At 35.3% G+C, this 17,683-nt stretch overlaps 1 protein-coding gene across 2 annotated transcripts in view; it reads right to left on the bottom strand.

Annotated features, from left to right (window-relative positions):
* Nucleotides 1-893: 893 nt before the first annotated feature.
* Nucleotides 894-17,683, bottom strand: part of FYB1 (FYN binding protein 1) — a 162,219-nt gene continuing 145,429 nt past the window's right edge. For both annotated transcript variants that reach the window (XM_027606745.1, XM_027606746.1), the window contains 5 exons: nt 16,221-16,311; nt 15,049-15,211; nt 6,458-6,491; nt 4,126-4,157; nt 894-2,904 (listed from right to left, as the gene is read on the bottom strand). In XM_027606745.1, coding sequence (XP_027462546.1) covers nt 2,882-2,904; nt 4,126-4,157; nt 6,458-6,491; nt 15,049-15,211; nt 16,221-16,311 — 343 coding nt within the window. In that variant the 3' untranslated portion in view covers nt 894-2,881. The remainder of the gene's footprint in view (nt 2,905-4,125; nt 4,158-6,457; nt 6,492-15,048; nt 15,212-16,220; nt 16,312-17,683) is intronic.

The following is a 17,683-nucleotide window of genomic DNA, read 5'->3' as shown; positions in this document are numbered from 1 at the left end:
GTGAAGAAGCATCTCAGAATACTATGTAGGGTAAGGAAGTTTTGGCAAGGCAGTTGGGGAGTCTTCAAACCACAGCCTGCCACCTGAGGTCTTCTGTTTCTTTCAAGAAAAGGACTGCCATGCTTAGTCATTGGCTAGGAGCAGTCTCTAGGAAGCCTGGTGTTGGCACAACTGTGGAAATGGGATTCAGAGTGTAGAAGGCAGGACCTTTGGTGAGTTAAGCTTCCCGTAGTTGGGGGTCTGTGAGGCGTAGTATTCTCCTCCTGCCAAATGCACCCTACCGTTTTAAGACAATGGAATGAGAAAAAGAAGATAGAAGATAAAAATGGGTTGTAGTTTGAGGGATGTTTGGATTCAAGGCAAGGGTTTCTGTTGTTTTTTGAATGAGAAGAACTTCAGTATGTTGTAAGCCTAGAGGAGGGAATCTGCACAATGGAACAAGTTAAAAAAAAAGGAAGAGAAGCAGGGAATGGGGGAAAAGTTGGGTGGGGACTTTGTGTGTGTGTTTGTGTGAGAGAGAAAGAATTAGTTAATTGTGAAGGAAGAAGACTTCAGAGAAAGAAAGAAGAAGAAATTGATAAAGGTAATGGCTTTGAGGAGTGACATCTTATTCCTTGGGACAATGTCTGAACATGGGTAAAGGTTAAACGTTGTTGGAAGTTGAAGGGAATTGTGCTTGGTTATTTCAATTTCATTCAAAATAGGAAGAAAAGCATGAGGGACACTAATGGAAGGTTAAGTCTTGAACAGGAAGTACTCCATCCTCTGAGGCTGAAGCAAAAACAGGTAAGATTGGCCTTAGAGAAAGACTCTGCAGATGTGGGATCAAATTACGGGAGAGAAAGGTTGATGACCTCAATTTCTTGATGAAGTAGGAGGCGAAGTTATCTACTGAAGGTATTATTTATTTGTAGCTCTTCTCATGTGACAAAATTCCATACATAAAAGTATAACAGAAATAATATTTAGTATATTAAAATTAATATGTCAAATATGTCTTTTATATTAAGATGATTATCTATTATATAAATCTTTTATAGGCATGTGTGTGTCTGTTTCTTGGTGTATAGCCCAAAACTCTAAAATATTCTCTTGGTTTAATTTGGAATTTTAAAAACTGATAGTGGATTGAATTTATGTTATTCTCAATCAGAAAATAATAACTGGAGATATACTGTCAGTGTATTATGTATATTTGCTACCAAATTTAACAAAACCAAAAATACTTTTGAACCATGTAATTTATCTATTAAAATAATTTCATCATCTGAGCATTTATTGGCTTAGCCTATCAAAAAGTAGACATCGAAGTATTTCATAATTGGAGGGGGACTTTGACATCATTGGTTTCTAATGTGGGGGCTTAGACTTCCAGACTCTATAAATTGAGCAATAGAGGTTGATGGTCTCTTTTCTTTCTTTCTTTTTTTTTTTTGACGATCTGTTTTCAAATTTTAACACACCAAATGGAAATCACACTTTACCCATATGAAGGCTGAAGTTACAATGATTTGAAATGATTTCAATTCAGTGGGGCTACTCTTCAGAAGCTCCAATGGGCCTTTGCAATATTAAAAAATGGAAAATGCATTAATCATTATTTAATCAATGAGTTTTAAAGATACACAAAGGTTTCTGAAATATGGGATTTGGGGTTGGGGGAAGGATTATAGAAGTTTGAGGTAACGGGTCATAAAAATGTTGGGAAAAACTGATTTTGTCTAATCCTGTAATTTGCAGATGAGGAAACTGGGAAGTTACCCAGTATCACATCATGGTTCATCAGTAGTAGAGCCAGTTTTAGGATTTGACTATTCTTGAAGTTGTGAAAAAATTACCTAACATGCCATTTTCTTGGGTGTTAGGGTTTTGCATTTTGTATCATGGTCTTTAGTGTTCTTAGCACTTGGAATCCAAATGCTTCACATTTTGTTTGGAGTTGCTTTGGGAAAGAGTATGTATGAGTAGGGAATATTCTAGTCCAAACACTAGGCCAACTTTCCAGTAAAGTGGTTAAAAAAAAGTTCCACAGAGGTAAATGAAGAGCAAAAACCTTCAAAAGAGTCTTCATAGTAAAGAGGTGCCATAAAAGCCTAATTAATTTCAAAGTCCATCTTCCATTCTTCATAATTTTAGGGTAATCCTCATTCCTATCTACTCTAGTTCCAACAGTACTTTAAACAGAGCACATGATTAAACTGTTAGTGGATGAATCTGCAAAAAGAAAACTGATTTTTGACTCTTCTACAGTTTCAATCTTAAGTGTGCACACCAAATACATACATTCTTATCAAATAATTAACATATATTCCCAATTAACAAACAGGGACAATCTTTATACACAAATTTGGCTACCACTGTAATTTTTAAAACATTGATCCCACCAGCAAGAAAGGAGACAGTTGTGCCCCTTTAAAGATAGATAATTTGAATAAAGAATATAAGATACAATCATAATTAGAGGTTCAGAAAATAATTTTCCTTCTTGTGGAATGTTTTAATATTTTCTTCCTTTTATTTCTTTATTCTTCCTCCTCATATTTCTTTAGACGACACAGTCATTTCTTCTCAATTTTTTTTTCTTTTTAGGGATGGGAGGCTGTCTACTGATGGTCTAAAAGAAGCGCCTTCATAACTGCAGCTGAGGCAGAAATGGAATATCTAGTAATTCTTACATCTCTTCGATGCAGTCTTCCAAGATGTTACAATCTCTTTCTAAGTCCAAAGTTTCAAAACTTCATAAGGATAATCAGAATTGTATAACAAATGGTAACAAGTAGTTGTGTGCATTCATTTTCTAAGATATCCAATCACATGTCTATTAAAACTCAGACTTCATTTTGGCATCAGATGCACATAACAGAATGAACAAGGCCGAGACCTAGTCATTGTCATAGATGCAACCTGAAAAAAAAAGAATTTCAATAGAGTTATACAAAACACATAACTTCTAAGTGTTCCAAGTTTAGAAATGTGGGTGATTCATACTCTCCCAGTTTAGAATTAAAAAAAAAATGTAGAATTGGCTCACTTTGTGAAAAAGTAGTTACACGGAAGACCATATATGTATTTAACTTTCATTGCTCAGTATTTAATTGTAACAAAGTTTCTGGACAGATTTATTCTTTATCAAAATGAGACACAGGATTATTTTATCTGCCACTTAATTAAATGTACTTTTTGGTAGTTATCCTAAATGAGATTGACGATATTAAATATCAGTAAGAATCATAATTTTCAAAGGAAACTAAAAGGCCACATGAGTAACTCTATGCATCGTTTCAGATGAGATTTTTTTTAAATTTTTTAAAATTTTTTTTAAAGATTTTATTTATTTATTTGAGAGAGAAAATGAGAGAGAGAGAGAGAGCACACAAGAGGGGGGAGGGTTAGAGGGAGAAGCAGACTCCCTGCTGAGCAGGGAGCCCGATGCGGGACTTGATCCTGGGACTCCAGGATCATGACCTGAGCTGAAGGCAGTCACTTAACCAACTGAGCCACCCAAGCACCCGAGATTAATTTTTTAGATTGTAATTTGTAACTATGTGATGCTAAAAGAATACTAGTGAGTATTATAGGTTATGAAATAAGTACCTACTAATTGGTCAAGTATACATATTTTTGTGGATGAAAGTAGTTCATATTAAGATTAATGGTATAGGGCGCCTGGGTGGCTCAGTTGGTTAAGCGACTGCCTTTGGCTCAGGTCATGATCCTGGAGTCCCGGGATCGAGTCCCACATTGGACTCCCTGCTCGGCAGGGAGTCTGCTTCTCCCTCTGACCCTCTTCCCTCTCATGCTCTCTATCTCTCATTCTCTCTCTCTCTCTCAAATAAATAAATAAAATCTTAAAAAAAAAAGATTAATGGTATAATGAAAAATTCACTATTTTCATACTTCTGTTTTCAAAGAAAATAAATAAGATTTTTCCTTGATTTCCAGTCATGTGCAAAAATAATTTTCTTAAATTATACCAGAGCATTTACCTTTCCTAACATTTTCAAGTGATTCAAATTCTGATCAGATTGGAAAGTTCTAATTAATCCAGCAAGCTATTTTTAGTATTTGTAAGAACAGTAAATTCACTGTTATTGTTTTCAGTGGTGGGTGCCATGTGGGACTTACCATCAGCAATATCATCATAGATCTCTCCATCACTGTAAAGGTAGAAAAAATTTTTTATTTTAAAGAAAATATCTTCTTAATATTAAGGCAATATTTAGATTAAAAAGTTAGTAATATGAAAAAAAGTAATATGATTTTATGGGACACAATTAAGCATTTAAAGGTGAGAAGTTAAATGTTGTGAATTTATAAGTGGGAAGAAATTTCATGCTCATCTGCATCATCTTTCATTGGTTTAACCTAATTCTCTGTTCTATTCTAAAGTAACCAAAAAACCCACAACTTATTCCATATCATAGACATATGGAATAGTGGAAACATGCCTCAAGAGCACACACCATGCTTTGTTCACCTTTAGATCTAATCGTGAGCCTAGGACAGAGCTGTATGTTGCAAGAAGTGCTTATTGAACTGAACAAACTGAAAAATCATGGCACAATACTCCACTTGGGGCCCTAATGGAGTCTTTTTTTTTTAAGTAATCTCTATACCCCACATGCGGCTTGAACTCAGAACCGGAGATCAAGAGTCACATTGTCTTCTGACTGAGCCAGCCAGGTGCTCCCCTAATGGATTCTTTGTATTTGTTAATAATCAGATTTATACTTTCACTTGAACTTCAAATGTTGAATGAAATAGAATAATATTAAAAAAGAAATAGAATAATATTTGGCATAAGAAATGGGTGCATTATTTTTGCATGTTTCTAATTAAAATTTCTAAATATTAATTATAAAATACATAAATATTAGTTTCAAAATGAATAGCCAAGATATGGTTAGTATGGTGATTCTTATGTAATTCTAAAAATATTTATGGTTATAGGCGGCATGCACAATAATAGCTCTGGCTACTATTACACATTTTGGTTGTACTTCGTCCTGAATCTTTGTAAAATATTCTGCTCTCCACACCTTACCTACCGAGTCCCTCCTATGTACGAGGAGATATAATCATGAGTAAGACACAAGCTTTGATTTTAAGAAGCTTATAATCTAATGGAGGAGAGAATGACATACAAGTAATTAAAGTAGAAATTTTATAAATGGCGAATATAGCCTTGAAATGGAGATTACAGTCTCAAAGTTCAGTGACTAGTGTAAGGTGACTGTCACCTTGACCAGACCCACTTTTGGTTCCTGTACTATGTCTGCTTTTATCATGGAAGCAGCAGCAGGCCCTCCAAGTTGTTGCCAACTATGGCAGATGTTGTGGGCTGCCTATGTCTTCTGTTTGGATCCTTTCTCTGAGATTAAGGGAGGGTTGGCTACTGGAGATCTGGCACAAATGCAAAGAGGATAAATCTTCCTATCATTCATTCAATACACATTTATTAAGTATTCACGTCAATAGATGGTGAACCAATAATTACTTAGAGTATACTTTCTAAATTCTCTCTTCATCATCCTGTAATAATCACTGCTGAAGCCACGTATTCTTTCCCTGAAATTTGTATCTTTCATAGAAAATAGAAAAATAGAAAAGTGCCTTGCCTACCATTGTGATTAATGCTCTGCGAAAAAGAAAAGTATAATGATTATTTTTATTTGACTCTTTACCAGTTTGCTGACAAAGCACTAGCATTGAGTTGTCTCTTTCTGATTGGTGTCAGGTTGTTTATGGATACAGTCTGTGAATCTTCATTGATTTTTTTATTATGCAGAATTTTGTAAATCTTTATGTTGGCATATGACCTGATAACGGAGTTCACTTCTTGCACTGATATACTTGGAACAGAATCTTACAACATTTGAGGGGGACTCTCATAGAACACTAGTACCAGCCTGTGACAATGTCTTATTCATAAGAATAGAAGAATCACTGACGACTATCTTTTTTTCTGGCATGCTTCCAAAAAGGCAACTTAATACTCTACTCTGCCTAGTAAAGAAAAGCCCTCAAATGGCAGCCAAATTACTAACAGGTGACATTAGCACCTACTGTGTAGACACTAATTGATCCCTGATTAATTCAATTCCACCAACTGCAATAATCAGTAAGTGAAAGGCAAAATATTAATGAAAGTGTTAGTGGTTTTCCCCTGTCTCCAATGTTTGCCACGTCTGTCTCCAATGAGTGTTTATAACTATGAACTGTATATTCATCAACGAGAAGGGTTTTTGTCTATTTAAAAGAGTGACACTTTAGGAAAACCTTAACTTTATTATGGGTACATAATGACATTAGCATTGACATTAGGATAGCATATTGTTTTAAAATTTATTTATGACACTTTAGTAGGTTATATTATTTAGATGTTATTAGCAATCTTTCTTAAAGAAAAGCATAACATTCTTTTTGCAAGCATAGTAGTAGAAGAAAATGAACTTACTTGTCTACCAAGTAACTCCGAAGGACATAACCATCTATGAAAAAAAAGAAAATAAATTTTATTAATAGTACAGAATCTAATAATCTATACTGTTTCTTTTAAGAAAGTGAAATAGAATTGAATATTTAATGTAATATGATATAATGTGATATACTGAATAATTCTATTTCCAAATATGACCTATTTTTCTTTTTTAAAGATTTTATTTATTTATTTGGGATAGAGAGAGCACAAGCCAGGGGACAGAGGGAAAAGGAGAAACAGAGTCCCCACTGAGCAGGGAGCCAGACGCCGGGCTGGATCCCAGGACCCTGGGATCATGACCTGAGCCGAAGGCAGACGCTCAACCGAATGAACCACTCAGGCGCTCAGACCTATTTTTCTTATTCGTGTCCACTTTTCCCCCCTTCTTTTCTTTTCCTTTTCTCTCAGTTTTTTTCACTGTCTCTTACATGTCTCTTTTCCTCCATTTACGACCTTTCCCCTTAAAGAGAAACAAATTACCTTCTTCTCCAAACTGCTGCAGGTCCTAGCACAAGGCTCTACCAAATTTTACTCTATTTTTTCATGGTGTTACCCATGAGACCCAGTCCTAGGGAGATATAGTTTCTCTAAATACAAAAGTAGTTCGTAGGTAGGTATTTCAAATACCACCAGATCAAAGCCTTAACTTTTAAAATTCTATTATATTGAACAGAGTCAAAACTGTTTTCAACTCCCCTTTCAGATCAGCAATCTTGTGATTACTTGGGGGGAGTATGCATTCTAAACGGTCTCAAAATAATTCTCACGTTCAGTGTGGAAGCTCTTCCATACTGCTTTTGCCATTTGACAGTGTCAACATATGCATTTTCATCTTTCATGAAACAAATCATTATTAGAAGAACACATACCAGGGGGCACCTGGGTGGCTCAGTTGGTTAAGCGTCTGCTTTCAGCTCAGGTCATGATCCCAGGGTCCTGGGATCAAGCCCCGCATCGGGCTCCCTGCTCCGCGGGAAGCCTGCCTCTCCCCCTCCCACTCCCCCTGCTTTTGTGTTCCCTCTCTCGCTGTGTCTCTCTCTGTCAAATAAATAAATCTTAAAAAAAAAAAGAACACATACCAGGCATTCAAGTGATTTCCCTATTAAATAGGAAATAGACCATATTTTATGCAAAAAAGTAAAGGTTATCTTCGCCCCTATTGTGCAAAATAATCCTAAGAAAAAATTCAGACTACTTTTCTTGAGAAAATTTCTGTTGACATTTAATGAATATTACTAATCTTTGGAATTATTAATTTTGTGTTAGTACCCAAACACTACCGTATGCTTGAGATTAATAGCATTCATTGCCTTGTCAATACAGCCTCTAAATTCTTTCAGAGCCAATCTATTGGTCTTGGTCCACTTTAGATCTAATTTTTATTAGAGTAAATGTGTAAACAATTATAAACCAGGAAGCTCATAGGCAAAGATTGATACAAATGATAATAAACTTACTTAAACATACTGATGTTATATTGCCATTGATTTAACATGCAAAAACTTTTTTTTTTTAAAAAGTGGGATTATACAAATGAAACTATAGATTGAAACGTAAGAAAATGAACTTTCCCCTGAAATATTCCAGGGTAAAAAAAACTCCACTGAAATATTTTCTCAAGAAATACACCACTTTTTAATGAAAACTTTATTAGAATCCTATTTGGAAAAGGAAGAATCAAAGTTATCTTTGAATTCCTGTAGTATGGAAATAATGAAGCATGTGTCAAAATGATAAAAGCACAATAATGTAATATTTTTCTCAGACTCTGAAAAATTAGACCTTGTTATACCTTCCTTTTTTATTTCAGTTAAAGCAGTAGCAAAAATTATTAATGTAAGAACATCTAAAATTAATATCCTTGGTTGCCTTTGATATCACAGTTCTTTTATTCATTTCATGTTAATAGACTTCTAAAAAATTTAAGGTATATATCATAATTTAACCTAATTTTTAAAAGGGGATGAGCTCGTCTCTAAGAAATTAAATTCTACATGTGTCTCTCAGAAGAGAAAAATCTATACAGATAACAAGTTTTTAGAACAAACTGGATTTCGTGTCATGGTCCCAAAAGCTTTACCTGCACTGATGTTTAGAGCTAAAATAAAATGTGAACATTTCTCTATAGACAGTAATAGTCCAAACTTTTTTTGTTTCCATTAGTTAAAATTGGTGGCTCTTCTTTTCTTTTGAGTTTTTTTTTCTTAAAACAAATTGGGAAATAAAAGAATACAATAGTAAGAGTTCCCATGAGATATTCATGTTTAACTTAATAATTTAAAAGTAATGACGTAGATGAGTTGAAGGTTTTGACAGTGAAGGAAATCTCTGTGAGCTGTTCAGGCTTTGTAATGTGTCTGAACTAAAATTAAAGGATAAAAAATTAGAGAAATATATAAGAAATTAAAGCTATTGCCAGAGACTGGACTTACTCCAGCATCAATATATTCCTGTTTTTTTTTAAAAATCATTAGAAGATTTAAAGAAATAAAGAACAAAACAAAGAGAATATAAACATCATTTTTGGAAATTAAAAGTGTTTATTTTCCTTTGCTTTTAAGTAATGTTTTGAAAATTCATCTATGCTGGAGGCGCCTGGGTGGCTCAGTCCATTAAACGTCTGCCTTCGGCTCAGGTCATGATCCCAGGGTCCTGGGATCGAGTCCTGCATCGGCCCCCCTGCTCGGCGGGTAGCCTGCCTCTCCTTCTCCCTCTCCCTGCTGCTCCCCCTGCTTGTGCTCTCTCTCTCTGTCAAATAAATAAATAAAATCTTAAAAAAAAAGAGAAAATTCATCTATGCTAAAATTGTGTAGACCTGGATTAAGTACTGTCTGTAGTAAATAAGCATTGAATAGTCCTTTACATGACCAAAGTTAATAACTCATGATATACAGCTTAATAGCCTGTCTTCACAAAATTAATTATAAAAAATATATTTTAGATTCTCAAATCCCTATTTTATTTCCTCCTATATCTTACCTGTTCCAGAGCTCTAAGCAATGGCTTTCCCTTTTGTTGGATGCTCTGCCATAGCTGTTGCTTTTGTGGGTGAGCTACATAAATATGAATGATGATGAATATTGCTTAAGAAAATGTATCAAGGAGATGCAGTGTGAGATGGTACTGTACTGCTCTATTTTAGTTTCCTGAAATGATGTGACAATTTGGGGCTCATTAGCTATAAAATTACTATTCTATAGCATTTTTACAGGGTTAATGACTTTTAATACAGCATAGATTTCGCTGTCTAGTACCTTTAAAAATCTCTAAAACCTCATTCTATTAAAAGCATGATTGATTCATGACAGTGTTGAAAAAAGGGACCCACCATGAATTTTTATATTTTATATAATCTCTCCATTATAGTTCCTAGAAATAATTATTTTTGTAGTAGAAAAATGATCTCTTTGCTTCAGTGTTCCATGTACATCCATCATAAGGAATATTAATGAGAAGTACAAATGAAAGAAGCAAAAAAGTCATCGTGGCTCCATGCCATGTAGAATGGGTACCATGTTTACTGTGGGTACTGGCCCACCAGGGATTCTCACATGAATTATTATTGAATATGAAATTGAAATTTTTACTTGGAAACTAATATGAAATTATTATTTGGAAACTTCATATTCATACAGCAGGGCACAGAGCCTTGAAACAAGTGTTTTGAAATATGTGATGGGATAAAGCTAATTCAGAAAGTAACACCCATCCCCCGTATGAGCCAGTTCTCAGGACTGATTCACCTTTAAGAAGGGTGTCATGAATACAAAATTATGAAGGAAACACAAAATCATTTTTGGAAAAGTTGAAAATATCTTCATTCTAATATTTTCAAATTTCTTGCTTAATAAAAATGACAACTTTTGTTATTTCTTTATTATTTCATCTGTCATGACGAGTCCAGAAATAAAGTTCAATTTACTCAATTTGGCCTCATGCAGGTTAAAAACAATAAAATCATGTTGCACAGATTTACCCACACAGTGGAACAATGCCTGACTTCAAGGGAACCTGCTCATAATATAACAGACAGAAAAAAACAAAACACAGTGTAGAAGACTAAATATAAATTATTAGTCTAGTATTATAGAAATGTTCTCTCTGTCTCTTTCTCCTTTCTAGGGCTTCAAATCAGAGGACTTTTAAAGTTTCTGAATTTAAAAAATTTTCTTCAGTGAGCATATGCTGTTTTAAAATTGAAAACAAAATTATTTAAGCAAAGGAATGATTAATTGGATTTGAGAAAATCCAAACTATCTTTGAAATTCCCTTTCCTTGATGCCCGAAGAAAATGGAGTACATTTTAATCACAAATAATTCAGTTCATGTCTCCTTCCACACTTTTTGTAGAAAATTTTGCTCCAGTGACAGGAGGTGGGGAAACCCACAGCTTACGAGACATCGAGTTGTGGAATACGCTCAAATATTAGCAAGAAATTCTAAACATCTGGGGATGTGCCAGAAATACATAGTTAAGATCTCAACGCCTCTGCGATATGTGTTTCCACAAGCCAGTGGGTGAATTGATCAAATGTGAGAATGCTTGTAATGGTGGCTTGTACTCAACTCCACAATGGGAAGAGATTGTTGTTAATGCTTTTGCCCCTAATTTCCTACCATTACAAATTAAGTTTAAGTAAGCTATGCTTGCTTTTCTTTGATGGATTAAGAATGGAAAGTAAGGAAAATGTTAAGGTTACCATGGTGTTGGATTGCAAATGCCTTTACAGCTAAGCAGATGTAGAAATAAGGAACTGAAACATTTAAAGACTCCTAAATGATACACAGCAAGCAAACCACATCACTAAGACTAAGAGAACGTCTGTCTTCTAGCAAGTTAAACTATGCTGCAGACTTCTTCCTGTGCATGTCTATATGTCAGACTTTCATCTGGTTCTCCAACTGCAATTTCCAAATTGTTACATTCAATTCAGAAAGCCCTGAACAAGGTGCCAAGCACCACAGGATGTATCGGCAGTAGTGTTGAGAACATTTCAGTGAAGTTACTCTCAATCTCAGAGTCTAATATGAATACTAGATTGATAAAATAGGAAGGACAATTACAGGGACAAAAGCAGTAGCATGGTGGGGCCGGGGAGAGAGAAATTGTGATGGGTGACTGAAGAGTAAGGAGTGGGTGTGCTTCCAATTTTAGACGACAACTGGATTGTTTTTAGTAGACAATTATGGGCATTAGATGTAGAATAAAACAGCATAGAAGGATGAAATAGCATAATTTATTCAGGGAATGACAAGTCAGTAGTATATATTTTTGGAGTGGCCGTTGCAGATGGGAAATAGTTGATGGGGTTGAGACTAGATCCACAGGGTTTTATGTACTAGCGTAGAGATACTATTTGTTTTTTAAAAAACAGTATTTGAGTAATGGTGTGGCAGGTGGATTGGCTGAGAGTAAGGGTAAGGTAGACATATCATTTGAAAGGCTATTGCAATAATCTAGATGAGAGAGGGTTAAGTCTACACAACAATTCTCCCAAATCCTATAGAAGTTACATGAACAATGGATCAGAGATTCGGGAAATTAAGAATGCCAAGGATCCAGTTCAAGGAAGGAATAAGCAGGAGGTTTAGAAAAGTTATGAAAAGCAGGAGATTTGGCAAAATAAAAGTGAAATTAAGCAGATATGATAATTATATTTTGGAATAAAACTTAACATGAAAGGCAACAGCAGATGCTCCGGGTGGCCTTCCCATAGACCTTCCCCCTTCCCCCTGTCAGTGCCTTTTGGCTCACCCAACTTCCAAAGGACAGCACTTGCAATTTTTTTTTTTTTTTTAACTGATCACCCTTCTCTGGCTTCCAGAGCTCTTTGTCAGCTTGCTTGGTATCCCGAATGGCTCGCCACCTGCCCAGGAGTAGGCTTCAACTCCACATGGACGGGAGTTGATGTATCAGTGCCCCAATTTGTTTCCCATTGGATGTGATAACACTGCCACTCTGAGTTCTCAAGTGGTATAAGCTCCAATTATCTAAGTGGCAACTTTTTCCGTTACAAGGCTTTATTGACTGCCTTTCCTTTCCTATCTCCTTTTCCACTTGCTCATAAGTGATTTCCAGAATCACCCCCTAAATGGAGAAGCTAAGACAAAGTCCAGAGTCCAAAGAAAGTCTTTAAATAAAAAACATAAGGTATACAAGCACTACTGATAGAATCATCAGGTTTCCATTCTGTTGAGATGGACCCCAAACCACCTAAGACTTGAATTAGTTATCAGTGAGCTTGGGACTTGTAAAGTGCATTGGTATTGAGCCAGAAAAAAACCCGATAAAAGTTACCTGGAGCCATTGCTTGTGATCTATCAGCATTTTACATAATGTTCACCCTTCTCATTTTTAACCAGTGATAAATTCTAAGAGGGCAGGAGCCCTCCAGTATTCATAACAGTATTCAGAATTATTGATGTCCAAATAGGAAATGATAGCGGCTTACAGAATCATCCTGAGTAGTTACTGTTTTTCTCACTCTTAAGGTCTACTGGCTCCTAGAAAGATAAGGGTCTCCTCCAAATTTTCATTTCTGGTGCTGCATCTTCCCACTCATCTATATCCATACAGGTCGTTGATGAAGCCATTTATACCCTTGTTAGTCAAGAGTATGTTCCATGGGCCAGCAGCATCCATCCCCTGGCGGCTTAGTAAAATGCAGAGTGTTACACTTCACCTCAGACCTACTGAATCAGAATCAGCATATTTGACAAGATCCCCACGCAATGGGTGTGCACTTTGGAATTGAGGAGCATGGCTTTAGATGGGCTTTGTTGTGAAAGACAAGAATCTCAGGACAGCAGGGCAAGATTGGTCTGAAGCTTGTATGCTGGAGAAAGGGCCACAGGACGAGGGTACTAGGAAAATTCTCTCTTGTAAAAAATGTGATATAATTTGGAAAGCAGAGGAGAGAAAACAGGTTCATTTAGGCTCATCACTTCAATCAGCCTCTATTAGCAGCGTAGCTTAGTTTCTCTTATTTACATAATTTTTTAACCTGGCTGTAAATCCAATCCCACATTAAGGAGGCTTCGTATTTCTCTTACTATTGTGTCATGAGAATTTCCTCACATTATTATCATAGTCATCATGTAAATATTCAATCTGGTATATTAATCATAACCTATTTAATACTTTCTGAATTTTTAAACTTTTTAATATTTTTGATGACCTTTTAACGCATGGAGTTTGTTTGCATGTAAAGCTATTCCTTGGGGTACATCCTCACAAATGCTAGCCTGAATGAGGGCTTTCTTCGTCTCCTGGAGCACTGTTTACACATTATCTCCAGTGACCTTTGAGTCTTAATACTACACTGCCCGTGTCTTTTATCCTTTGTACCCACATTTCATTTTCTCCTTTTAAAAGCCAGCCACACCTCCTCCATGATAACTTTAGATCCATTTCCCCAACCTTGAGTCACTGGTTTTATTCTTAAAACTCCCATTTCAGTTCCTGTCCCTGAGTCACCTTCCTGTCATTAAAATTCGACTCAGAGTTCATGTTTTCCACACAGACTAACCGAGCTGATAGGGGGCAGCCACACTGACTCTTTGCTTTTAAATATAGGACACATAATTTTGAATGGCTCTTCCCTGGACTTTAAATAAAATAAGCTTCTTTTTAAAATTTGACAAGAACATTTCCATCTGTTGGTTTTAATAGCCGATAAAGTCAAAGAAGACAGGGACTCTCTTGTATTCATGTGGAATACGATGCTGTATGAAGGCGTGCACTTGTGACCAGTGCTGGGTGATGTATGGGAGTGCTGACTCATTATATTTTACTCCTAGAACTAATATAACACTGCACATTAACTACACTGGAATTAAATTGAAATTAAATTAAATTAAAAAATAAATACAGGAAGCATAATTTTGAATTACTCTTCCCTGGACTCTAAGTGAAATAAGCTTCCTTTTCAAATGTCACAAAAACATTTCCCTCCATCAGTTTCAATAGCCCATAAAGTGGAAAGAAGACAGGGGACTCTCTTATATTCATTTGGAATACTATGTTGTATGAAGTGTGTCCAAATAGGAAATGAAAACAAGTGTGCAAGGTAGGAAGACTGGAAATTCTAGATGTGCCATGTGCTATATAATTTCAAAACCAGGCCAGAACAAGAGCCACTCACTCCTTCAGCACACCGCTTCTCACTCTCGTGTACCTGAGAATAAGCTAGGGAAGGAGTGATGATCCCAGATTCCAGCTGACTCCCCAGAACTCATAACTCAGCACATCAAGGGCGGGTCCAGGCAACTGTGATTTTAGTACACAAAGGGTTTTCTGATGCTGGTGGTCTGTGGGGCCGCATTTTGAGAAGTACTAATTTGGCATTACCTTGGCACCACAGTGCCAAATACAGCAGCTGGGAAATGAAAAATGATTCAAATAAAATGCATCAATTTCAGCACAGCAAGATCTCTAGTTTCTTAATGTATTCCACAATTCATAAAGCACAGACAAAATGAAGTTAATAAAACAGGGGTGATCAGGAAACCGTGTTTGATTTTTAAATCCTGGAGTGCCGTATCGATGTAAGTAAGCAGTAACTTACATTTTCCTTCTTCATTTCTGCAAAGAACTTTTGTATCATCAGTGCTTTGTATAACTTCAAGAGATTCACCAGGCTTCACCTGCAGATCTCTGGTGCCCCACCTTTTAGAAGTTAAGGAGGGTGCAACTTTGGTCGAATACAGGACTCTAATCTCACCATCATACTGGGAAAAAAAAAGAAAAACATTTATATTTTTGATTGATGTGTATTATTAAACTAATCCATTTGTTGACAGATGTACTAAGAAAGCCTTTGCTAAATAAATAGTTCCTTGTTTTAAAAAAATAATGTAAAAACATTAAAGAAAAATTTTTGAGGGAAAAACCACTCATAATCTCACCAACCTAATATAATCACTATTTTTAAAATTAAAAACATCTTTTAAATTAAAGGTGTGCATGTGTTGATTTGATATACTCATATATTACAAAATGATTACCATCATATCTTTAGCTAACACCTCCAACACCTCACATGATTTCCACTTCCTTTTGGGGTGAGAACATTTAAGATTCACTCTCTTTACAACTTTCAAGTATATAATACAGTATTGTTAAGGATAATGACCATGCTGTACATTAGACCCCTAAAGCTTAGTCATCTTATAACTGAAAGTTTGTACCTCTGACCAACATCTCCTCCCTGTACCCCACCCCAGCCTCTGGTAACTATCATTTTACTTGGTTTCCGTGCGTTTGGCTTTTTAAGATTCCACATATAAGTGATATTATAGAACATTCGTCTTCCCCTGTTTGACTTACTTCACTCAGCATAATGCCCTTACGGGCCATCCATGTTGTCACAAATGGCAAGATTTCCTTCTTTTCCGTGGCCGAGTAATATTCCAGTGTATGTATATATATTTGTGTGTGTGTGTGTGTATATACATATAATCTTTTTTATCCATTCTATTTTTATATTATCTTATTATTAAAGTTCAAAGAACAGCTGAATTTAAATGATTATTGCAGTATATGTATTGTGCACGTATGAGAGTTTGCTTAATTTGTTAAAGGAATAAGTTCAAATGTAAAGAAAATTATATAGAAAATAAAGGAGTTAGGATGGATAACTGATATTGATAATTACACTTTTAATACGTGCATTTTGGTACCTAAAAATCATTGGTTTTTTCATTACACTTTGAACTTTGATATTTAAATATGACATACTTTAAACTTTTTCCTGAAGTCTTTCTCTTCTTTTTCCTGCTTTTTTAGCTTCCTGGGATCTTTTTCTTCTGTCTTAGCCTTGGCTCCTTGACTAAGATGGCAGAACACACATAAAACGACATTTAGCTTAGTTTAAAAAGAACAGCATACAATAGAGACTTCATCCATAACATTATAATTTTGTTAAATTTTGTTTTTAATTAATTCCTTTTCTTAGAAATCTAGTACATTCATTGTAATAAGTGATAATATTTCATAACACAGAAGAGATTCTTCAAAATAATACAGATTATGGTTAAAATGGAAGTAGGTGATTATCTATTATGGTGAACCATATAAAATTACTGAGGTATAGTGTGACTGTGGTTACATATCAGAGGTTTCATATGATTCAACCCCCCTATTGTCAAACTCTCTGTATTTTTTCAAACCTTCCTAGATAATTAAGTGGCTTGGCCAATATCATAGAAAAGGCTTTATGAAGAAGAACATTTTTTTAAAAATTGATTTGTATGGCTTGAAAAGTTTATCTATATGTCAGGTTTTCATATCTATTTAGAATGAAGCCGGAGTAACATTTTATCTCATAGATACCAACTAGACTGATGCTAATTGTCATAAGAATAAGCCTACGATAGTGATTCTTCAGCCCAGCCACATACAGGATCACCTGGGAAGTTTTAAAAAAGTACCAATGCCTTTGTCTAATTCCTAGAAATTCTAATTAAATTAAACACATTCTAATTAATTAGACTGAGTGGGGTCTAGATACTGACATATATGTTTTAAAGCTCCCCAGGTAATACTAATTTGCAACCAAGGCTGAGGAACATTTGCTAGGGTTCAATGTGGATGTTAGGGAGAGGCTGGGAATCTCTGAAGGAGGGAATTTTAAAAATCAGAATTTTTGTGAATAATGAAAAGTTCTAAACACTGATTTTAATTTTTATCTAGATTACCCACAATAAAGTTTTGTTTGTAACTGATATATTTAAAATGTTTGATTCCTAAGCTTTGAATCTTAGAATTTAGTTCATTTACTGTGAAATGAATTAGCACAGTGTCCTGCCTTGGGTTTTGCATCCTGCCTCAGTATCTGCTGTGTTACGGTGCTCTGGTCAGTAGTGGATTTGCTGTCCCAGATTAGCACTTTGGAACTATCAGGACATACATGCATGTTAAAAATGGCCCATGAGCTCTCTTGGAAAATAACTTATTGAAGTTTAGTTTTAGTTTAAAAATAGAATATTACGTTAGAGAACATAAAATAGTCTTTAAACTCTGAAAATAAGCAGCAGCAAAGAAAATGGTACATATCGCATAAAGTTTAATCAGCCGGGGTTTGTTCTACTTGAAGGAAAGGTCCAGTGTGTAACTGGGTTCCTAGGGAGCTGTTTAATGGAATGTGGTGAAATTTTTACAGTAATATAAAACAGAAAAATGCATTAAAAAATGTCAGGGAT

The sequence above is a fragment of the Zalophus californianus genome, chromosome 5, assembly GCF_009762305.2.
Source record: "Zalophus californianus isolate mZalCal1 chromosome 5, mZalCal1.pri.v2, whole genome shotgun sequence".
NCBI lineage: Eukaryota > Metazoa > Chordata > Mammalia > Carnivora > Otariidae > Zalophus > Zalophus californianus.
The sequence above is the reverse complement of the archived record's forward strand: the minus strand, read 5'-3'. Positions and strand labels throughout refer to the sequence as shown.